The sequence below is a fragment of the Thermobia domestica genome, chromosome 4 (genome assembly GCF_964235325.1).
Source record: "Thermobia domestica chromosome 4, izTheDome1.hap1.1, whole genome shotgun sequence".
In the NCBI taxonomy this organism is placed as follows: Eukaryota; Metazoa; Arthropoda; class Insecta; order Zygentoma; family Lepismatidae; genus Thermobia; species Thermobia domestica.
The window spans coordinates 26,512,263-26,537,772 of NC_137457.1; the positions used below are offsets into that span (position 1 = coordinate 26,512,263).

At 36.6% G+C, this 25,510-nt stretch overlaps 1 protein-coding gene across 1 annotated transcript in view; it reads right to left on the reverse strand.

Annotated features, from left to right (window-relative positions):
* Positions 1-10,449: 10,449 nt before the first annotated feature.
* Positions 10,450-25,510, reverse strand: part of LOC145683785 (uncharacterized) — a 40,290-nt gene continuing 25,229 nt past the window's right edge. The window contains exons 2-3 of the mRNA XM_081755366.1: positions 17,903-17,963; positions 10,450-12,444 (exon numbers count right to left, since the gene is read on the reverse strand). Of these exons, the coding sequence (XP_081611492.1) occupies positions 10,772-12,444; positions 17,903-17,963 (1,734 nt within the window). The 3' untranslated portion in view covers positions 10,450-10,771. The remainder of the gene's footprint in view (positions 12,445-17,902; positions 17,964-25,510) is intronic.

Sequence of the window (25,510 nt, forward strand, 5' to 3'; positions counted from 1 at the left end):
TAACAGTGGTTCGGGGTGTATTGATAGTATTTCATCTCTATTTCTACATAATCACTACATTACAAACTGGTTCTTAAAACTTAGAAGTAAATCATAATAAATGAAAATAAAGTAATTAGTCATATGGTTCTTATAATTTGGAAAATAAGGTAAAGAAAAAGGAAATAAATTCCTTCCTGGGAATTTATGCCAGGGAAAAAACCGGGAATATTCCCATTTTTTATTTTCCTTCCCACCGGGAATATTCTCACTGCCCATCACTACCTATAACCTCATGTTTTAGGTACTAGTACGTTTCCATCAGCGTTACCAAAGTGAATCACCAAAACTAAAAATTTCCAAATTTAGCTGGTTTTCATGGGCAACTAAAATCTTTTCCATGTTATTTTTTCACACTTACCACAGACCCGCAACCAGAGGGGGTAGGGGTGGCCTGTCTCCCCGAAATTCGCTTTTTGCTCAGGCAGAGATATGAGACCAAGGACGTTATAAAAGAGAGGATGTGCCCATACAACAAAATCGTGAAGCCATACGTCACAGTTTCTCCTTACACCCCTGCTCTGGTCGCTCCGCGCCACTAAGATCGTAATGTTTCGAGCCAACAAACATGGCGGAAACGAGAGTAGCCAATCAGATGTGGCAGCTCAGGCGATCCTCAGTTGTTTTTTGCCTTCACTGAGTTCATAGGATGAACATATGAACATACGTGTGGGCAGATCCTCTATTTTATAACATCCTTGTATGAGACGTTTGCTATCTATTAAGATTTTGATTCTTTGATGCAAATCAAACACCTACAATTGCCCATTCGTATTGCACACGAGACGAGACAAAAAGCATAACAATTCTCGTCCCGTCTTCGAGTCGACAGGAGAAATTTCGTGAATCTTGTTGGCAAGCCTTGTTCGCAAATTGCTCAGTTGCACTTATACAGTAAAATTCATTGGTTGTCATTTTGATGGCTAAACTCTCCATCAACAAATTATTCCTTTCGTTCTGACAGACACATTTCATTTTTTTTTCTTTTTCTGGAAAGAAGGACGCGGAATAACGACAATGTGTGTGAGTCACCCTGATAAATAATCCCAAAAGGAAGAAAGTTACACCAATGCATAAATCAGGTTATTCATACTGATAACCAATGACAAACACACGGTAGGTCACCTATTGCGATAGATATGGCCCGGTAGATCAATTGTTGCGAGAATACTGATATTCCACCCTCCTCATGGAACAATAACCTGAATGCATCATTCAACGAAACACAAACATATTACAGGTTCTTTTCACTCAATAGTACCAAGTCCACATACACGAAGGTTAGACTCTCAGATGGTGCAGGAGTTGGAACGTTTTTTGGTTAACAACTCAGTCTACTGAAAATCTACGACACAGTTATTTGTTTTTTATTATTATTATTAATAATACAAATTATAGTAGTGTAAGATTATGTTTCTACAAAGTTGTGATTATATGCAGTACCGAGCATTGCTACTCCCGCTGGAGGCATTGACTGGTACAGTCTGTCTCAAAATTAATTTGAGCTAATTGTTAAATATTTCTTTAAATTTAAGTCCTCTGGTTTCGAGACACACCGTATATAATTGTGCAGCATACTGATTGGAAATCACTGATATAGAGGCATACCAGTGTTGTTTAGTCGTTTTCCATTACTATATACTATAGCTGACTACTAACAAATACAAACTCTGTATGTGGTTCATCATGATGTATTCACACAGGTATATACGTCTCCATGCCCTTCTTTAGATGTTGTGGAGCATTTGTGAAGTTAAGGTTCGAAAGATTTTCACGCAATTCTCCATTTAATCTATACAGACGATAAGAGATACGAGGATAATTTTTAAAGTAAAGTTCTATTGTCAATAGATACAAAATTAGTAAAGAAAGTGCTGTACATTTTTAGTTATTTCCTCTGTACACATTAAACTGTTTTTCTACATTGTTACCATGTTTGTTTAACATTTATCATAGCGTTCGACAAGTTTTTGTATACAAAAAAAAAAAAAAAAAAAAAAAATGAAATGAAATTTTTGAGTTTTACGTCCCACGGTTAACCGGCTAGGCTAAAGGAGACGGTAATGATGAGAAATGAATGAAATAGTGGAATGAAGAAAGTGGGAGGAAACGGGAGAGCCCCGAGGAAACCCACACACTCGGTGTTTGTCCACCACAAGGTTCACTTGGCGGAAGGAGGGTTTGAACCCGGGATCCCACGCAACGGAGGTGAACGCTCTACCACTGAGCTACCGCGGCCCCCATTTGTATACCGACGTTGTGGAAATTATCCACTTGTGACTGAAGCCAAGCTTGAATCGTTGTTTTCACTGCGGCTATTGGCTATGTTCGTTCTTTCTGCCGAAATCGTTGTTTCCGAGAATGCCTTGAACATGAGGCGTCAACAGTTGCATTCTTAGTTTCAATGTGTGTATTGTTCAGTGTTGGTAGTTGAAATGTTTCATTAAATTGAGTTTGCCCCTCAAAGGTGAAATTCTGGAGCTCAAACTCAACAATTAACCAAGGTCTTTGGGATGGGAGCTACTGGACTGCTCACCGTACAGCCCGGACCTTGCGCCCAGAGATTACTATCTGTTTCCCTTCCAGAAGTAGTTTCCCGCCGTCAGAGGTTTCATACCAATGAAAAAATTAAACAATGGTTGAAGATTGGCTTCGTTCATAGGAAAGTGATTTCATTACGTGGGCATACATAAACTTGTCGAACCCTACGATAAGTGTTTAAACAAACATGGTAACTATGTAGAAAAATAGCTTAATGTGTATAGAAGACATAGCCAAAAAAGTATGGCTCGAACCTTACTTAAAACAGCCCTCATATATGATTCGTTTGTTATAACTAACTAACTAACTCTATGGCCTATGGAACCCGGAGGTCCAGTGCCGCGTTCACAAAAGCTCTCCACTGAATTCTATCCTTAGCTAATTGCATCCAGTTTCTACTTTGCATTCCTATCTCTGCGAGATCCATCTTAATATTATCCTCCCATCTGCGCCTAGGTCTTCCTAATGCTCGTTTTCCTATGGGTCTACCAGTCAAGACTTTGAAAGCGTTTCTACTTTCTTCCATTCTAGCTACATGACCTGCCCACCTAAGCCTCCTAGACTTGACGACCCTAACAATGTTGGGTAAACCGTATAAACTATGTAGTTCCTCGTTATGAAGCTTCCGCCATTCCCCATTCTCGTTCCTCTTGGGTCCGAATATTCTTCTCAGGATCCTGTTCTCAAATACTTTCAGTCTATATTCTTCCCTCAGAGTAAGCGACCATGTTTCACAACCATACAGAATAACAGGCATGATTATCGTTTTATATATTTTAAGCTTCAAATTCCTCGACAGAATTCGCGACGACAAGAGATTTTGAACCGAGTAGTAACACAAATTCCCTGCTTTTAGTCGGCATTTAATTTCTTCGTGAATATGATTTTCGTCTGTTAATATTGATCCTAAATATTTGAAAGTATCCACTTTATTTCCACTGTTCTCCTATCATCCCCTATTAAATTTACATCATCAGCATATGCCATAACCTGGTGAACACCGTTCAACTCCAGGCCCTGGTTGCTATCTTTGATTTTCCTTATGGCGTATTCCAGCACAAAGTTAAATAATAATGGCGACAACGCATCTCCTTGTTTCAGGCCATTTTCGACGTGGAAGCTCGTGGACAAAAATTTTCCTACCCGGACTTTACTTTGGGATTCACTTAAACATATCTTAATTAATCTAATTAGCTTTCTCGGTATTCCAAGTTCTGTAAGAACGTTGTAAAATGTTTCTCTCCTAACCGAGTCGTAAGCCTTTCTAAAATCAATAAATAGTTGATGTACCGGGGTATTGTATTCCCACTTCTTTTCGAGTATTTGGCGAATGGTAAATATTTGGTCGATAGTTGATCGATTTCGTCGAAATCCGCACTGATAATCTCCAATAATTTCATCTGTGTATGGGGTCAATCTTGCTAACAGAATATTTGAAAGGATTTTATAGGATGTTGACAGAAGAGAAATGCCTCGATAATTATTACAGTCAGTTTTGTCGCCTTTCTTGTGAATTGGAACAATGATTGATTCTTTCCACACTTGTGGCAATTCTTCCTTGTTCCAGATAAGGAGAATGAGTTTGTGTATCTTGTTCCACAATTTTTCGCCTCCAGCTAAAATTAACTCAGCCGGAATTTCATCTACACCCGGAGATTTGTGTTTCTTTAATTTCTTTATAGCGGCTTCCACTTCTATTCGATTGGGTTCTGGAATATACGGTTCTGCGGTGTGTATCTCCTTTTCTCCACGCACATTAGTTTTTGGCTGCGTGTTCAGCAAATCGTCAATGAAATCTTTCCATCTATTTAAGAGGCTATCCGTATCAGTGAGAACTGTTCCGTCAGATTTCTTTAATATATAAGTACGAGGTTGATAGCCTTTCTTAAATCCATTCTCAGTGAATTGACTGATGTTATAAACAAAACCACATCCACCTTACGATGGAGTACTATACCTTACGTTGGTGTACAACAAATTACAGACGACAGAGATACAGCAATACCATGGATCATATGACGACGAGGGAACAGCAACACCACCGCTTCACCTGGAGTGCAATGTAAGGAGCAGGATTCGACGGACAGTCACAAGTTTCAATTTGTTAAATTCTCTTTTTGGGCTTGCAGTGGAGCCTAGGAAGTACCTACCCTAACCCAAAGCCTTAGCCTGCAGCGGAGCTAATGGTTCCTTCTTCTCCTGGCTTGCAGTGGAGCCTTGTGGGAGACTTTACCCCTCTTTCTGCTTGCAGTTTTTCTGCAGTGGAGCAGTGAATGTCCTACACCACCTAACGTAGTTCTGTACTGAGGGATCCTTCCATAGACCGTCTGGTCGAAGGGATTCTATACTTACCTTATATTAGAGAAATTTACGTTATTATACTAAACTTGTAGAATATGTTTGTATTGGATTTTATAGTATACCGGTAGTGGGAAAAGATTCCCGATCTATAATTTCACTCTACCAAGCTCTACTTACCCCTATAACAGGAAGAACGTTACACCAGCATTCTTTTGGTCTTCTTAAAGTTGTTTACACAGTATGGAATAAAGGTTTTCGTAGGTACTTTATTTTTTAACTATATTATATAATACAAATTTATGGATATTTTTAATCCATGGATTCTTAAAAAAACATTTTAATGTTTCACAAAATTGTAGAGATATAATAGAATAATAACAAAATGCAAACAAATATACATTTATAGAAACGTTATAAGGAAATAGAAAACTAAAATATTTGTTCAACAGCTCGAATAAACAGTGAATAAGTTTATACATTATTTTGACTAATTAGAAGCAAACGTGATTACCGTATGGGCAATTATATATGCATAACTCTAACTCTTTCCACAAGTGAAGATCACAGAATCCACTGGGAAGGGCACATAGTCTCAGAAACGAGGATTAATTCCAGGTTTGGAGGTGGCATACGGTGATCTCCTTATTAACATAACAAACCAGAACACATTTTGACCAAAAGCACATTACATTGGTAATAGATATACCGTATTGGATGTGTTCATAATTTATGAAGCACACAATTTACTTAAATTATATTTTGCAAGAAATTCACATCAAACAATTTATATTTGACCTTTGTTATGACCTCTGTGGAAAGTGTGGTTCATTTAAGGCAGAAGTAAAGGCATAACTATGAACAAAAGATAGCAGCACGCATTCCCTCACTTTCCAATACATTTTGTACGGGTCGACAGTATTGACAAAAATACAAGGCAATAAATAATTCAAGCTTTGTCTAAAGCCGAGTTGAATATATAATCAAATAATAATTAGCACACATTTGTTAATTATCTTATTTCATTTCTTCTCATGTACACTTCTCTTGCTTTTCAGAAACATACTACTAATAAATAAAGTTCTTTCAACAGTAAACGAAACATGATATCTGATAATAATTGATTCGATTTTGGGCTATGTTTCAACATCCACCTTTTGAATTTGGATTGTTGCCAATTGTTGACGTCCAGAATTGCCAACTTCAAACATAAAAATTATCGATTTTCGTCTTTAAAATTATCGTATAGTACAAAAAAGTTATCGTATATTAGTTACGCACCTGACTATAATAGAAACAAATATAATTCTACTAATAATAGCAATAATATATAATAAACTTATCTAGTAATCTTCAGGTTTAAACTCCATATCGGAGTCACTGTCCTCATTATTTTTTAAAAATTCTTATTAACACTGCTTTGACACAACAAACTTCCACTCTCTCGTAAATGTAATTGAATTTAAAGCATGTATGCACGGTTTCCATTTGCCAATTCTCAAATCGATATTGATTTATTTTAGCGGGAACGACCGGTTAAAAATAATCTTAGCGTCTGTGTTTTATAATTATTTAATGCACATCTGCAATTTATTTGCACATTAAAAAAAAAAAACTACAAAAAATGGGCGTTCTAAAATTATCGTATATTTATTTATAAGATACTATTACAACAATATTATCGTATATAGAATTAAGAGTGAAATTATCGTATATCACGATAAATTATCGTATGATTGGCAACCCTGTAATGCTGCCTACAAAGTACTTTGACAAGATGGAAGAAAGAAAAAAAAACTATGCCAGCTGTTAGTTGACATATACTCGCCTTAACTGTGAGTACGGTACTTAAATGAACATTGATTCTGATGCCGTTGTTTCGACTGTTTCTCCTGCTTAATGTGTTTACTAACAATACATATTCGTACTTTTCTGATACAAATCTGCAATATATAAACCAAATCCCAATTTTTCAGTTAAAATTTTCCTGCTTCGTAAATTTTAATCTTTCTACTCATTTGAATATATTTTTTAAACGACACATGTCTAGTTTAGCCAGACACGAAAATAACGACAATGTCGTGTTTGCTACACGTAGATACACATTTTGTGACACATCTGCACCTGTCAATCTGTTGCCTACACTTGGTATATTATAAATAAATAGACGTTTCTCGTGAAACTATGCTGTGTACTATAGTTTTTGTCATTTTTCTCAAAACTTGTTTTTTTTCTGACGTGTCATTTTTACCAAAAAAAGAAAAAGAAAAATGATTCAACCACAACAGTTTATGCGTGCTCGGATAAACAAATAACTAATAACGTTATAAAATAAATAAATGTGAGAAGTGTACCGTATAACAGTTCAGAAAATAATATAAACATGTCATATTCAACAATACCATATCGTACACATATCAATGAAGTGAAAGGGAAGAACTTCACATTATTTTCTCTAGACTCTACTCTTCGTGAAGGCAGCAAACTTCGTGAGATTTATAAACAAATATCTTTCAGTAAACAAGAAAGGAACTATTTCTGCGTTGTCTTCAAATAAACATTTGGAACACACTGAAGTTTACGAAACTTTTTTTCTTTTGTTTTATGACTTTTACAAGCAATACTTAAAACTACGTTTATTTCTTAATGATATTTCAAAATTATATTGAAATTCCCACCACCAACTATAGTAGGGAATTATTTGGCAAAATCTCAAAAAAAGAAAAAGAAGACTTTGAAAGGAACCGAAGACAATTCAGTATTATTGATTATCTTCAATAGACTGTAGAAAGAAAACCAATTCAATCTACAATTCAACCAATTTTCCTGTGTTTCAATATTTCGCCTCAAAAAAATTAATTTTTTCCTTATTTTCTAACTTTCGTTACAACATTTACCTACATCAGGGAATTTATCGTACTAACAATGCTGTAATTCAGACTATGACGTTACAAAACAGAATTGAATTTTAAATTACTTTACCGAAAACATTTACTTAACCACTAATTGTAAATATTGAATATGTAATTTAGTCAGGTTAAGTTGAAGAACACCACTCGAAATAATTGTTGAAAAATTATAATTCTTTTACTAATTATCAGCACATTCTTTTGCTAAATATCTGCACTGTACACGACAATACCAACACTTGAAACATTGAAGTTCAGGGTGGCGATTAGAAATAATTGTTAAAAGAAATTTTAAAAATTCATATAAATTACCGTCTTTTGCTTCTGCAAAATATTTACATAATTTTATATTGGTGAAGTTAAGAAGGCGGAACGATGATTCGTGCTTGCGTAAAATATAAAAATGCAAAATTCACGTATCAACCTGCACTAGATGGTCAATACAAACCATTTTGCATGTATTCCGATTCAGGACTTGGCGAATTTGGAGAGCTGGCGCGATAGCGATGGTCAGCATACGCGCAAAGTAAGATGCAAAAAAAAGTACTCACTAAACTATTCTTGCCCTATAATTGAATAGCACTAATAAGTCCGTTTTTTATGGTTTCTCTGTTAATAGGTGACTTATTTGCTCTTCACTTACATAAATATGTTCAACATAATAGTAATGATAATAATAATTCGTAATAATATAAATGATCCGTGTTCTTAAACTGCACCAAAACTTTCTATATACTTTAAGTTACTTTTTCATTGTTCGCGATATTAACAGCTTTAATTATATCATTGAGCTTGTTCGTATTCTCTTTAATTTCCACGAAACCTGTAACATTTCCACATTTACAACTAAAACATTCCAGTTTATTTCACATTTGAGGCATTGGATGACAACGTACCGTAAATTTTTTTTTTAATGTGATTAAGTCATTTCCGTGAACTTGAAACCATAACATGCTGGATGGCAAAGTTACGGTTCTGAGAGTTAAAAATTGGCTATGAGATGGTAGCACAAAGAATATCGTAAATTTGAATTGAGGATTAGCCTGCACGGCAAAGTGGCGTACGTAAAGCTTCACAAAGCTACAAGAAAAGTGACAGAAGTAACCAAAGTGACAAAGAAAAACTTCTGAAAGGGCCTTGAGTCATCAGCAAACTAAAGAAGAATGACGTAATTCACTTGTCATTTATACTACCTATCCATCACACTACTTGTCTTTAAAGGTCAGTGACCAGCATGGAGATGATGATGATGACGTGTACTGTGACAGTAATAATGATGTATAATGTTCCAGTACGCCTTCCTTATTTATTCATGTTGCCATTTTGTTTTTATGGCTTATTTTGACGTTCATTTACTGCCGTGCTTTGCTTTTGTTATCATATTGTTCTGTTACACAAGGGGATAGATGGTAAAGTGGCGTAAGTCAATATTACTCGTTATTTTAGATATTGATGTATTTATTAGAGTAAATACAGGTAATTCTATAAACTTATAACTACATGAAGAGTCTTCACAGATAAACGTCTAGTTATAAAGGGATTAAAATCTATAATACTTGTAAAATTTCCTGCATTTATTTTAATATATATATATATATATATATATATATATATATATATATATATATATATATATATATATATATATATATATATAGATATTAATTTCTAGAAATGACCAGGACCACTTTCCCTTCCAGCTCCTCAATTATGTGCTATTTCGTTGAAAATACAAAAACTCTGTGTACAAATTCTGACACTTTGCACTTTCCGAGTTGGCAACATACCTTAGCAACATAAAGGATTTACAATAAAACTTTGTACCTTTTGTTCAATTTTTCTATACCGATTTTAATAAAAATCTTAATATCTCAAAATGTCTTAAAAGTGACTTACGCTACTTTGCCATCCAACTGTCAACACCTCATTTGTTAAGGTTTCCACTATACTTTACGGCATTCTATCATTTTACGGACAACAGTTTCAGCATAGCGCATACTACTATTCAAGAGTGCATAATCAAATAATATTTAAACAATTTTAATATTTACTTTTTAATTTTGACAATTTTTATGTCAACTTTTTGATACCAAGAATCGAACATTTAATGATATTATGTAAAGTGAATACTTAAGTGCAAAAAAAGTACCACATACAAGAGGCAAATCAGCAAAAACTCTGGTGCCATTTTTAGCAATTCACATATTAATTCCTATTTTATTCAAAAGTTTGGACAATTAAATACGACAGATTTAGGGTCATACTAGGACTTATGTCTGGAGCATCCTTTAAATGGTGGGAATAGTGTTAACACCTTTAAGTGGTGTTGATAAAATAAGTTTGTCCTGATTATATGCTAATGAAACTTAGTCAAGCTACAAAAGAAATGAATGATAGCGTCATCAGCCTTCTGCAGAAATTTGGTTTTTATAAATATGCCTTTGTACACATTCTTTATTTTTCCCTGTAAATTTGGCAAAATGTGGTGTTCTTAAACTTAATCAGAACCCTTGTTTTTGAGAATATGAAAACTTAACGCTCAAGTGAATTGTACCTATATATATATATATATATATATATATATATATATATATATATATATATATATATATTCTAATAATAACTTTATTTTATAATTGTATAATATTACTATATACTGTATACATTACAAATATTTTAAATATCATTTTAACTAAGCTTACGTTAAAAATGTAAGTCACATTTTTACTCAACTTAAGAAACAAACTGGACTTTAACCCATCCCGGTAAGATATTGTCTAAGATACAGGTGAATAACAGGATCAAAAACCGGGACTATCGCAAGAGAACCAGAGTGTTAAGGTTGGTATCTCAAATACCTTCGTTATATAGAAGTCTATGATTATTTCGAGTGTTAAGAGTATAATTTATTAATGTCAACTTGGTTATAAAGCTTATATAATAATGAACATTGTAAGAGTGAATATACTTAAATGTTGTGTGTACTATTTGGCAATACTTGTTGGTTCGGGGTGAGGGAATTCTCCAGTATCAGGTAATGTAAAAGGTGTAGGGACAGGTTTCTTTTCAACATAATTTGTTGATACTTGATTTTGTTCCAGTGGAACATTCTCCTGTGGACTGGTAACTGTTGGAGGTTGTGCAATAGGGGAAGCAGGTTGTACTGAAGGACTTGGTTCAGGCGGAATAAATAATAAAATATTTTGAACGCTAGATCGATTATAAATGGTGTCGTTGCTGCTGAGAACATTCTGTATAGGCTGAACAACTTCATTCTTTTCTGGATTTGCAGTAACAGCGTTACTAATGTTGTCCTGAGGTGGTACTACCAAATTTTGTTGTTGACTGAAATGTTGTTCAGCCGGGGAAGAAACAACGTTGTTCTGAGACGATGCCAAGTTAGATTGTTGGCTAAGATGTTGTTCACCAGGCGGAGAAACAATATTGCGTTGAGGAAATGCTAAATTAGGTTGTTGAACATGATTTGATTCAACCGGGAAAGAAACAGCATTGTCCTTAGGAGGTCCTACTAAATTGGGTCTTTGAACAGAAGGTAGCTCGTGCAGAGAAGAAGCTGTATTGCCTAGAGAATTCGCCTCAGGTTGTCTATGAGGTGGTTGATCAACTAACAAAGTAACTAAATTTGATCCAAAGTGGTCAGTTTTCTGTTGATTAGAATTATTGTCTACCTTATCATTGCTTCCTGATTCCACAGTAGTCTTCCGTGATGATGCAGTATCCTTATCCAAGCCTTTAGTCATTTCTTCTAACTTTTTGACTTCGTTCAGTGTTCCCTCTAAGGAAGACAGCAATTGTTGAGATCCAGGTAAAATAGGATTATGTATATTACCATACTCACCCATAGAAGAAGAGGACAAAAATGCGCCTGTGGTCCCAGCGAGGTGAGTAGCAACTTGCATCAATTCTTTTGCTTGCTGAAGATGACTAGCTACTTGCTCCGGTATATTATGGATTTGAAGTGACATTAAAGGTACTTGGTTCACACTACCATGCATACCTATCAATTTCTCTTCAGGCATTGTAATAGGAATTTCCCTATTGGATTCACCAATATTAGATCCAGTTTCAGGGTAAATCCCACTCTTTCCCGTTAAGAGGGAAATTTCGAAAGGTGTTGCTCCTTGTGACATTTGAGATTCTTTATCAAGGATACCTTGTGATATAAGTCCATTTCCAGCTTGTGATTGTTTGATTTCCGGATGTGGGTATCCAGCAAAAGGAATACCATCGAATCCTTGTGAGGTATCTAATATTTCTGTTTCTTTATCAACAGACGATGGTTTGGAACCGTAAAGAATCATATCCATGGCGTCACCGCCACCAAACACACTTGATGGTTGTCCCATTGGTTGGTTAAACTCATTGTTATTATTGCTATTATCAATATGTTTAATGATTTTGGGCATGGTGAATGGAGGTAGACCCATCATCATTCTAAATATCGTAGAAATACCATCGAAAACATTCCATGGGGAACTGAACGGAAACTGTTGAGAGGGCATGTACGTAAACTGCATCAACGGAAACCCAGCCTTATCTTGTGGTATTCGTGGAAGAACATATGCTTGATGCGTTGCTATCATTTGATGTGGGTACGGTCTTGGTACATATATTGCCTTGATTAAAGGAGCATGACCTGAAAGGAAAAAACCAAAGATTAAACTAAAACAAATTATGTACATAGATTTGTAAAATAACAATTTTATAGATTTAACTAAGGTCATATACGCTGTGCTGCATGTAATGGGTCGTTTTCATGGGGACTTTGGAGTCAATTTCTGATAACCATTTTGTTAAATAATCAATTATAAGGCTTGTCGCCTGTTTCAGAGTAGAGAAATGTTCCACACAGACGTGACTAGTGCTTATTATGTAGTGTTAACACTGGTGATAAATAAGAAAAAATAAAGAAAAATGTCTGACATGAAAAGTAATTTGGAAGAAATATTACTTGAACAATTTCGATGAAGCTCCCTAAATAGTGTAGCTTGGATGTCTACAAACGATAGATTCATTTAATAACAACGTATCTATCTTTTATATAAGTACATCTGCATTTCTTAGATATATATCTGCATTTAATTAAAATGTACACTGAGCAAAAAATCGTATGCAGCATACGTAAAATCGTATGTTACATTTGTAAATCCTGTAGTTTTTGGACTTAACGTACGGCAAACGTATAAATGAAAACGTGTTTTATAATACGTTCTGTATAAGTGTTCTATCTGTATGTACTTTCTGTATGAAACAATATTAGTATCTGACATACAAATGGACATATATAACATAGCTGACGAAGGCAACATACATATATGTATGTAATATAAGGAAGACTGTTAAATAACAAGACACCCTGAAACATCTGAGGGCAGTGCCTATGTAGCATACGGATAACGTATGCTCCGTACTAATTTCTGTAGTAGGCAGGAGGATTCCGTATATTTGTACAGTCCGCAGCAAATAACCTGCAACCTGAGCATGTAAGTTTATTGTGAAACGACGAAGTCCTTTGCTCCAAAATAAGTGTGCAGGGGAGGACGCCGAGGTTTCTCTGGTGTGATTCGTGCCACTTCGACGTTATGATGATTCCCTGTGCTGTTAGGCGTACATTCATAATAATCTTACATGCTCATTTTGCAGTTTTTTTTTTTTTTTGCTGCGGACTGTACAATATACCACTGTCCGGAGAACGGATTTTTCTCAGTGTATTATCGAATGTTAGGGGAGTTTGATGTGACTTACAAGGGACGTGAAAAGAAGTCCTTCCATTTCAACATCGAATAATGTATAGGAAGGCGGATTGTGGCTATCACCAAACTGCATGTCACTTTTATATTCAACATCAACCAGACGTATTCGAAATTCGACAGACGTTCGATGAACTCATAAGGTAAATTTGGAATACATTAGGCCTCAAAGAGAGATAAAATTAAAATATCTCCTAAAATGACAACATAATCATGGGCAATGACGCAGGCGGTAAGCGTCAGCATAGGACCCACTAGAAAGCAGGATATTGCAATGCACAACATCACAGGGTATTGCGTCTGCATGTTTCACAGTTGGTCAAAGACATCTTTCTTTGTGTGTCCTTACACACAAAACCTATCTCTGGTTTGAAATGAAAAAAGGTGAAAGATGACTCATCGGCCTTAATCACACGTTAAAAAAGATAATCTCTAAGTTTTACGTACCATGATTATACCATGTAGGATAAAGAAGACGGTAATAATGAGAATTAGTACTGGATTGAGTATTAGATAAGGTACTGGATTCTTCCTTTACTGGTTTATTTAACCGTTCCTATGGACATAGGTTTTTCTAAATTTCTATTGCACCATTGCTGTACCTTAAAGTAACACTATGTACAATTTCATAAGGACTTTAAACACTCCTAAGATGTATGCTTTATACACGTTTTATTCCACAGATCAAACTTCATAAGGAGGTCCCTCGTGGCTAAGTGGTTAGCATACGTGCATTTGGCGCGGGAGACCCGGGCTCGATTCCTGGTAGGAGCTCTCCACGTCTAATATAGCCTCGCCAATTCTTCCATCACCATTTACTCATCATCATCTTTCTTAGCTTAAACGGCATAATAGCGGGACATTAAACTCAAAGATTTAATTTAATTTCATTTCTGAAAACCCTGATTGGAATTCTTTCTAGCTTTCTATGTTCTTCCAGATCTCTGCTGATGTGATAAATATAATATATACAATCCTTGAGGGTTTCCTCTCACATTTTCCTGTGTATTGTCGTTACGTGGTCATACAGTATTTCATCGTGAAATGCTCTTTCGGATACATGGAAAACTTTCTTGGAAAATAAATGTTATACACCAGCTACCAAGTGGGATATGTTGCGAACAAACATTGTTTGTGCGGGTTTTCTAGGGGTTCTCTTGTTTCCTCTCATTTTTTTCATTCCGTCATTTTCGTCTATCTCATTGTCACTCTCTCCCTTATCCTCCGAGCATGATTATGGGACGATAAACTAATAAATAAATAAATAATAAATGATATATGAATAGACCGTTCCCTGAAAAGTAACATAAACGTAAAATTTATACGAATTTAATTTAGAAACTATGGGGATGAACCTCATTGAAGTTAATTCAAAATAATTAGAGTTTTGGGCTCCTAGGAGTCAATCCTAAATCAATTTTTAAAATGGTTGAGAGCTCGTTAAACTGTTTTATAGACTTCTAAAGTTCTGTTGCAAAGTGTAGAACTACGGCGCAATTCCAATCTATATTAATTCAACACTGACATTGAAGGTAGTGTGATATGTCTATAACTTGTGCTTGCAATAAAGGGATACGATCAAAGATAGAATGTAGTCCTCGTAAAGTGAATTGATATCAAAAAGCCGTAACTCTCTACCCTTTACTATTTTAGCTCTATAAAGATCAATAATGAAACCGGAACTACTAGTTCTACTTTTAGTAGATAGATACGGATGAAGATGCTATTTTCTCCAAACGCTGAAACGATTCCAGAACGCCATTTTCGCTATCTGTTACTACCGCTCCTGTTCTACGGCAACCAATGTTGAAACCGGCGAATAAAGAGTTATCAGGTGAGATGGGATCTTTCCTTGGGACGCTGAATCGATTCCAAAAGCCGTTTATCTATATTTCTTATCGTCTTCAATCAGGTGTCTATCGACAAATGAATGGACAAACTTAGATATTCTTATATACAGCAACATAGTTTGGATGTATCTGAATGGTAGATTTGTAAAATTTCGTGAAACTTGTTATGTCTCATCAACTAAATGGCTCTTTTCTCCGAACTTAGCAAGGAATACTTTTATCAAAGTCTGGAAATTATCTTTTTTCAAAAGAAATGTAGATGGTTGGAGCTTAGCGTCTGTTTCACATAAAACAAAAGTTTAATATGGAATCCAAACCGTCGTAATGCGTCCAAATTTTAAATTCTTTCCCATCAGGAATTGAACCCCGGATCAACGTGGAGGGCAAAAGAAATATGGTATCAACCAAATTTATGAAAATCCTCCAAATCCTCTTAATTAATTGAGCTTTTCTACAATTACCTCGAAATGAGGTTGCACAGAATCAAAACTTTGCTTTTTGGTTTCCGAAAATACCATATTTACCCGATATTAAAAAAAATGTATCTCCCTTCTCTTAAGTAACTTTTTTAAGCTTTCCCAATACAAGTTTTTTTCAAAGTATAGAGTTAACTATCCCGCTTTCTCGTACCCAAAGACGATAGTTTTAAGAAAATCATAAAAATCGTGTTAAAGATAAAATTTACAGCCAAACATTCAAACTTTTAGCAGTTTAATATTGTAGGATGATGATGTTCTAATATTGTAGGATGATGATGTTCTAATATTGTAGGATGATGATGTTCTAATATTGTAGGATGATGATGACAATGATCTTCTGTATCATGTTTGTCATCCGGTATTGGGAGGATTAAATAAGTGCAATTGTCCTTGCTAAGTTATCGTACGTACGCATTGTGAAACAGTGTCGGGTGAATAGGTTATCACACAGAGTGACTGATGTGAAAGCTATTGTGACCCGTTATACACAACAAGCTCTTCTTGTGAAACATTCACCTACGAAAACCACTAGAAGAAGGGCTACAAGCAACGTGATTCCACTTCGCACAATCAATTGTGAACAAAGCAAATCACAAAACCCTCAGGTTGAAGTGTGCGCGTAAGGCCTACCACTTGCTACCATGTTACATTGCCGAACATAAGACGAACTGCAGGAATATATATAAGAAGTACCTGGCGGGTTTCAAATGGAAGAATGTTGTCACAATGTATGAATCTATGTCCATCTCATTACTGTTGGTCACATCCGGGCGATCACATACCGTGACATTAATGGCAAGGGACTCAGCAACTTAGATATTCAGTGCAGGGAAAGTTTCCCTCGTGGCTTTGTGGTTGTTACTGGATTCGAATATCAGGGTAAGTTGCTGACACGCAAGATGGACAAAAACGTGAAGATGCATGCAAGATACTTCCAAGAATCCATTCTGACACATTCTACCTATCGAGAGACATCCCACAATTGTAAATAGATGCGAACCAAGTGATGATCCGTATGGACAAGGCTTAGAGTCATAAACCCAAAACATCACTACGGTTTTTATCAGGAAATGGCAGAAGAATTAGGAATTCGTGTTATTCTGTTTGAAGATATTCCTGTAAAAAAGCTCAGATGCCAGTCGAATGAATTTTTTCGCATTTGGACTGTTGAAACGGCGCCTTCAACATCGCCACCCGCGCACTCTGGATGGTCTCTGGAAAGCTTCCAGCGAGGAGCAGAACAGAATTTCCATCCCTGTCAAGCGCCAAAGCTTGCTTCAACGAATGTCCCACAATGCTGAGGTCCAATTACACATGATCGATGCTGGCGGCGCTGTACTTCTGAAGGTGAGTAACCGTGAAAAATGGTATGATATAAAGCGAACAACCTTCTGTATATAATTCTCAAACTACATTGTTTTGCTTATTCTTATAGTTCTGCCGATTATTTCTTGAACTGCTTCTTAACTCATTTTTCTTCTTTCTTCTTTTTCTAGTGTTTTGTAGAAATTATAACTTATTGGATAGTATCAATAAAAAAAAAAAAAAAACTTTTCTCAGGAATTGGAAAACTGAACACAGGACCTCTATTTCCCTTCTTGAAATGAAAAACTTTACTATATCCATTAACATTCAAGTAGGTTAATGTTATTGAAATTTACGTGCCATGTTGAATGCTGTGGAAATTTCGATACACTGATAATAGGTACAAGATATTTATTATTTGCTGTAATTTACGGTGTAGTTCCATTGCTTGTCTAATCCACCTTAATCCATATTTAATTTTTGATTCTTCGTCCTAATGAAGAATAAGCCGTAAACTTGTCTTTCTTCACTAAACTAAGTTTAAAAGTTTTGTGCAAAATGTTGATTCTTTTAATGGAATGCTTAGATTTACTTAGTGTTTTGATAGTTCTGAAATCACTTGACCATTTTTTTAAGTCTATAATTCGCTCTTTTATATACTTTTTTTTACATGTTAGTTCATACATAATTGAGAAACAAATGTACTGTACCTGGAAATTGTGTCATCCGAAAGATTGGCATATATCTCGTTTCTCCGAGAGACGGGCCTGCCTATGACATAAAGATAAGTTACATAAAATTAACAAAATTATCAGGTACAAAAAATGAATTTTGTACAAAGATCTAAACACTATTATCATATAGTTATATTAGAGACAGCACAACGTATATCTTAAGTCTGGGATCTGGGACCGAGAAATATGGAAGATACATTGCCAAACCCAATTGTCAATAACATACCTTTTTATTTCAGTTCTGTGGGAATGTGAGTTGCGATGGCATGTGATAATTATATACAGACTAGTTTTCCGTGAATGTCTGTGCGTGTCTGTTTCTATTAATGTTTTGACATAAATACAACAGAATCAGGAGATTCAAGTGACGTTAACGACTATGTTACACAGTAGTCTGCACCAAGCACCTGGTGACATCTAACGAGTATTGTATAAACCAACTAAAGACATGACACTTGCGTTTCTGTCATTAGATGGCACCACAGCAAAATGCTTAATTCTCATCCCAAAATTACAGTTAATTTTAACGAGGAAAAGAAAGACACTATTTAAAGGAAACATAATTAAACGTTTAAGACTGGCTGTGCGCCACCCTAATTCGTAATAAGAATTTAGTTTTGTTTCACAGTGTGAGACTACGATAGGCGTCCAAACTATGGGTATTCAATACTCAAACTTGAAGTAGTAGGGCTACATCTATAACTACCGGTTATAAATGCAATAGATTACATACTTTCACCAAGAAGCCTAGCCTCTCTTGTGTTAGTTACTGTGCAAGCGAGGACCAAGTATTGCAAAACGTACTTGAGAGCATAGCACACTTACGCACTTAGGGGATTGACGAAAGTTTTCACTTTCGGAGGGCAAGCTTGCTTTTTGTACATCATTAATCATCTCTCTTTTCGCTTCCATCTTCATTTGGGCTTCGGCCCTAGGCTTGTTTCTCATCATGACGGATCTTAGCAACGCTACCGGACCTCGCATCTCAGTCAACAAACTCCACTTCATATAGGCCCAAACGGTCGTCAAAAAACTCAGCCTCGTATCGTTACCGGAACGCCAAGATCAGGACCCAGCAACTCTGTTTCACTTACTTACGCTGAGTCTATTACAAGAGGACAACGCATTCGCTCTCGGTCTCTCTCAGATGGTGAACAATCTATGGATCCTAAGAAACAACATGTAACACCTATAGTTGATCACAGTAACAGCCATAACATGGATTGGGCATCAAGTTCAGTCGAAAACACCAACACACAGCGCCACCCAGAGCCTGTATATAATTTTCTATTAACCGAATATGACCAGAAGTATGACACTGTTCGCGCAGTTTTTCAACAGTTGGTTAAATATGTGCCACGTCCTGAAATACGCGAAATCGTCAAAACTCGCAGAGGCATAATCTTAAAATCAACGAACTCAAATTTCGTATCGCATGTGCGTAACAAGGCCACTTTTGAAATCTTTGGTCCAAAGGCTAAATTAACAGCACTAACTCCCAGTACACGCAAAACCCCTCCTCCTCCTAGACGATCACCAATGCTATCAGTCGTTATACGAGGAGTGGAACCAGACCTCACCGATGAGGAAATTTGTGAGGAATTACATCAGGAAGGATTCCCTGTAAAACGATGTATCAGAATAAAGAACAATAACGGTGCAACATATCTTGTGCGGGTACTCACAGGCCAGCCACAGTTGATCGACCAATTGTTGTCTAAAGGAGCATACATTTATAGACGACGCTATAAGGTCGAACCCTCTCGTAAACCACTTCCTTTACCGTTACGATGCGAGAGATGTCAAATGTATAATGCACATCCCACATCCGAATGTACTAACGATATTAGATGTGGCTATTGTTCATTGCAGCATCCTACCAAGGATTGCCCCAATCAAAAAGCACCGCCACAGTGCAGTACATGTCCTGAGAAACATCCGACTTATAGCTACAGATGTAAGGCCAAGTCACCACCTGAGCCATCCAAACCAGAACTTGTTGCTCCCATAAGGTCTGCTGATCGTCCAACTCCACCTGCTAATTCTTTACTCCACCCTGTTACGGTTGAAGATCTGCTCCGCTTTCTTACTATTAGTTTACAGAACATCCACCCGTTTCTTCGCACTCACATTCTCAACCAAATCATTCATGCAGCTAAAATCTTGTTTAATCTTCAACTCAATGCCACCTATTCTGGACCAACAGTTCATTTTCAAATCCAACCTGTCGAAGTCTACGTTTAATATGGCTGCTTTCATTTTTTACCTTTTCTGTTATTTCGTTATGGCTTACAATTTATTATTTATGAACATCCGTTCTCTGCTGACACATCAAGTACTGTTCACGCAATTATTACAGGAAGAACAAATTTCAGCCTTTGCGCTCAATGAAACGTACCTGGCTCCTTACCTCCAATGTTACATACCAAAATATAATTTACTACGCCATGATGCTCCATCTGGACCGCGCCTATATGGAGGTACAGCTATCGGCATTAGCGCTCGTCTACCATACCGCACTATTACGATGGCTCAAGCTTTCAATTTTCCTGAGTATAATATAGCAACTATTTACTTTCGAGGTCGCACAGTCACATTTGCCACAATCTATGTTCGCCCAGGAAAGATTATCAGTTATGATTTCTTTCGTTTCATCGATACACAATCTCGGCATTATATCATCATGGCCGACTTAAATTTTCATAGTCGAACACAGCGCGACAAACAGCTTTTCCTTGACTTTATACAAACTTCCACAACAGGGAAATTTCACATCTTGCCACAGCCTACGAGACCAGCTAACAATACAACTCCAGACGTAGTAATCACCTCGTCTTCTCTATCTCATTTTGTAAACATCATTCTGTACTGGACTCAATCGGCAGCGATCATGTTCCTATTAAACTGGAATTGCAATGTACAGTGAAGCCGACAAATCCTTTACCAGCTAGGAAAATCTATCTCTATCATAAGGCTAATTGAGATGTATACCTTTCCACCATCGATGACGCAATTAGTGCACTTACTGTACCTACCTCGCAACATAGTCTTGATCACGTCATCACGGACCTCACTGCCACAGTTCAAGATGCAGCAGAACATTCAATTCCTTCTACTCATTTCCATCCGCATAAACCTGTCTTGCCGCCAAAGTATATTACATTAATTTCTGCTTCCCGTCGCGCTTATCGCGAATACCGAACAAGCGGCAACTTGGAGGCACTTCGCTTACATCGTCAATATCTCCGAATAACACATAACTACATAATAGCTTATAAGAAAAGACAGTGGATTCAAACGTGTAACACTCTTACCACAGAAACTCATCCCAGCAAATATTGGCGTAAGTTCCATCAACTTACTGGTCAAACGTCTAGCACGCCCTATCCTATTATTCATAACAATCAAGCTCTAAATTCTGACATAGAGAAGGCGAATATTTTTGCTGCATTTTTCCAAGATATCTTCACTCCACTTCCTGGGGGGTACACACCGCAACGCCTTCAATCTTCGATCAACCGTCATGCTGATCCGACCTCCGCTCATTTACAACCATCTGACCACCATGTTCTGGAACCTAATAATCCACTTACTCAGGCCATAGACTCAGATGACATCAGAGCAACTTTAGCAACTAAACACAGTACGGCACCTGGATTCGACTCCATTACATATGCTCTCATCAAATATGCACCTCCTTCTTTTATTCTGATTCTAAGTCATATTTACACTTTCATCCTTCGTACTGGCTTCTTTCCGCTTGATTGGAAGTACTCCAAAGTTCTTTTATTCCCTAAGCCAAAGAAACCACCATCTGACGTCCAGTCGTATCGCCCGATCCATTTAACAAGTTGTCTCTGCAAAATATTCAAACGTATTCTCGTTCAACGGCTTCACAGACACCTTCTTATGAACGATCTTCTGCCGATCCATCAAGCTGGTTTTCGACCCCATTTCAGTACACTAGATCAGTTATTACGACTTACCACGGCCATTTATAACCAATACAACAAGGGTTTCCCTTCCTGCTTAGTTACATTTGATTTGGAGAAGGCATTCGATAAAGTCTTGCATAGGGCTGTGCGATATCCGGTTTTGAATATCGGACTTCGATATCGACCAAATATCGAAAGTCGATCGATATATCGAATATCGAAATATCGAAGGTTTGATAATATATCGGTCGATAATATCGAAAAATATCGAAGTATCGAAATATCGAAAAATATCGAAGTATCAAAAATATCGAAGTATCGAAATATCGAAGTATCGAAAAATATCGAAGTATCGAAAAATATCGGAAGTGTCGAAATATCGAAAAATCTAAATATCGAAAAATATCGAAGTATCGAAAATATCGAAGTATCGAAAAATATCGAAGTATCGAAAAATATCGAAGAAAAAATGCTATGCATATTAGAAAGTAGGGCATGACAGTACTTACTTCTAAGCTTTCGAGCCACTTTCAGGGCCAGTTCTAATAAAATGTCTCGATATCTCTTAACCGTCAGATAAGGCAACGGGATGATACAACCGATCACAGTACTAATGTGTTATTTTGGGTAAAGTGAGCGCTCAGCGCTACTGCCGCGACATCTTTCCAACTTATCTGACGGTTAAAGATATCAAGGGATTGTAGGACGGGCTCGCGGTAATAGAGATGCTGTTAGATTTATCTTCCCTCCCTTCATAAACACACTTCAAAGGGCACAAGAGATGCAAAATATCACCGGAGTGGGGAACTGCATTTGTTAAACCTTTTATTCTTTAGTAGGGTGATTGCTTACTGATAACGAGAATCGATTCTTTTAAAACTACAGCAGTACTACTAAAAAGAGACTCGTTTGTTTCTCGTTTTTTTACTTATTTTTTTCTCTCGACCATGATGAATGAATATGTAATAAAAGCACTGGGTATTTAAAGTCCAAGTTGTTTCTTGGCTCTTTTTTCTTGTTCTTGCACAAAAAAGTCATGAAACAAACACTCTTTTACCTCCCTCCACGTGATAAAAACTTTTGCTTTTCTTCCACATAAATATATGAAATAAGCCTCTCTACCTTCCTTAACAAATGCAATACCGCATCTGATTGACTTTTATACTTGTTAAATTCACGACGAAAAAAGTGCCGGGGTCCTTCATGGTTATCAGCATTTCGAGGCACCCGCTGTATTTAAGCACTGCTTGTCTTTAGCCTTATGGAGGGGAGAGACAAATTTAACATTTGCAGCAAAGGTGGACACCTCTCTCTATGAAGCAAACCAATATCATTACTATTCTTTGCCACATAGGGCATTTTGCTTCTGTGTGGGAAGTTTCAAAGGTCAGAGATAAGGGTTATACAACTAAGACATGTGGATTACAATACAACTTCAGAATCCGGTTTAACATTTTGGCTTTCAACTCGATTGTTGTATGATTTAATTTGTCTCTGGCAACTTAATTAAAGGCCACCTAATGCAAAACAGTGATTTTTTAATGTACAAATTGTTTGTTGGCGCCTACATCTTTGTTTCTTCATTTTAAAGAAGAAAGTGCTATCAAACGCCTCCTACCCCCCACCCCCAAAGATAAGAACTATTATTTTTCTTCCAGATAGATGTATCAAGTAAGAGTTTTTGAAAATCAAAATCTTGCAAAAAGAATCCAGTGCTTTCGCGAATTTTCTCCCTCGTAAATTTGGTAACCGTGACAATCTTCTCTGTGATTGTTGTTGGCTCTCACACAGTTGTGTTGTGATTGAAATGCCATACCAGTAGTTACTATTTGGAACGAGAGGCAGGGATCATAAAAATGGCTGAAGAAAACGCAGATTGTGGTAGTTCAACAGGAAAAAGAAATGTATCTCTGTGGAAATATTTTGAAAAATGGACAGATACTAAATATGGTGGGCCTTGTGTGCGATGTTCAAAATGTTTAGTGACTGTGTCTCACAAATGTGGAAATACTTCTAACATGAAGTCACACCTGCGTGTACATCACCCGCGCCAATATTCTGAGCTTCAAAAAGCGAATCGGTTAATTCTGGATGTATCTGCTGAAGATGAAGTCTCTTCTGGAGATCCAGATTGTTCAGAAAGAGAACAGCAGGGTGCAGATTTGAGGTATGAATAATTTACTTTCATATATATATATATATGTGTTATATATTTCTTATGTTTTCATCGTAGTGTGTTACAAAATCTTTTCTCATTCTCGATCATAAGCACATTGCGTGAGCACCCTGACTTTAACTGATTGCTCTAGGATTAATTTACATATCAGATGATGTCTAGAAAAGTGCTGTCTTTGCCGTTGATCCATCGCATGCGTTAATAAATACAACATATTAATATAGTCCAATCACGATTGGTTGTCAACATAAACGGTTTCTTTACAATTTCTGAATGCATAAGGTGTACAGAAGTTAACCAGCAATGCATTGCCTGCGGTGTTCATATATCTATGATGTTTCATTACTGTCAAATCGTTTAATACAGGACAAAGGTATGCATGGTGTAGCTCCGGATTACCTCCAGATATTAATGGAAAGCACAAGGATAATGTACATTAAAACGGAAAATACAAACAAAACATACATAGAATTGGCAGAACCATCTGAAGTAAATCTTGTTACGTTCCATAACTTTTCTGGTATCCTGCAAAAAAATATTATTTCATTCGTTTATTTATGTAGTTATTTATTAAGTGCTTTTATTTATTTATTGACATTTTACTTACTTTTATCTGCATTTGCTGTTTTTCAATTACTTGCAAGCAAAACTATGTTCGTTTTCATGAGTTTGATTTCTTTAAGAAGAGGGTTTCAAATTAAAAAGCTTTCCAACGAGGTAGGTATTTTTCATGGCACTGTCATATTTAAGGGAATTTCTAGGACCGTCAACGTAAAGGTATACGCTTTTCGTAAAATCACTGTTGGTTAACAAAGAAAGGTCCGCGATTTTATAGTAGCATCAGTTTTATTTTTTGGGAACATGGTTACAATTTTTCCTTGGACTGTAGGTAATACAGAAATATATGTCCCAAAGGATCAGAGGGTGGTGGTGCATATGGAGGCCCTCTGGCTCCTCCCCTATTAGTTTCCTGTCACCCCTATTAGTCTCCTGGAAATTAGCCAAAAAAATGAAAACTAAAAAGACTACCTAAAGGCGAGAGAAATGGTGCTCCCTCGAAACGTTATGTGACAGCAGCAGTAGTAAAATAGAGAGTGGATAATGTTCTATTTCATTTTCATGCTGGGAATAGTCGAAATATTAATTTATAGTCTGATTTCCATTGAAATGAAATGAAATCTTTAAGTTTTACGTCCCACGGTTATGCCGGTTAGGCTAAAGGAGACGGTGATGATGAGAGATGAGTGAAACGGTGGAATGAAGAAAGTGGGAGGAAACGGGAGAACCCCGAGAAAACCCACGAGCACGGTGTTTGTCCACCACAAAGTTCACTTGGCGGGGGCTGGGATCGAACCCGGGACCCCAAGCACCAGAGGTGAACGCTCTACCACTGAGCCACCGCGCCCCCCAATGATTTCCATTGAGTAACACAGCCAGTCGCTACAAGATCAGTATAACCTTTTGACTTTGTAT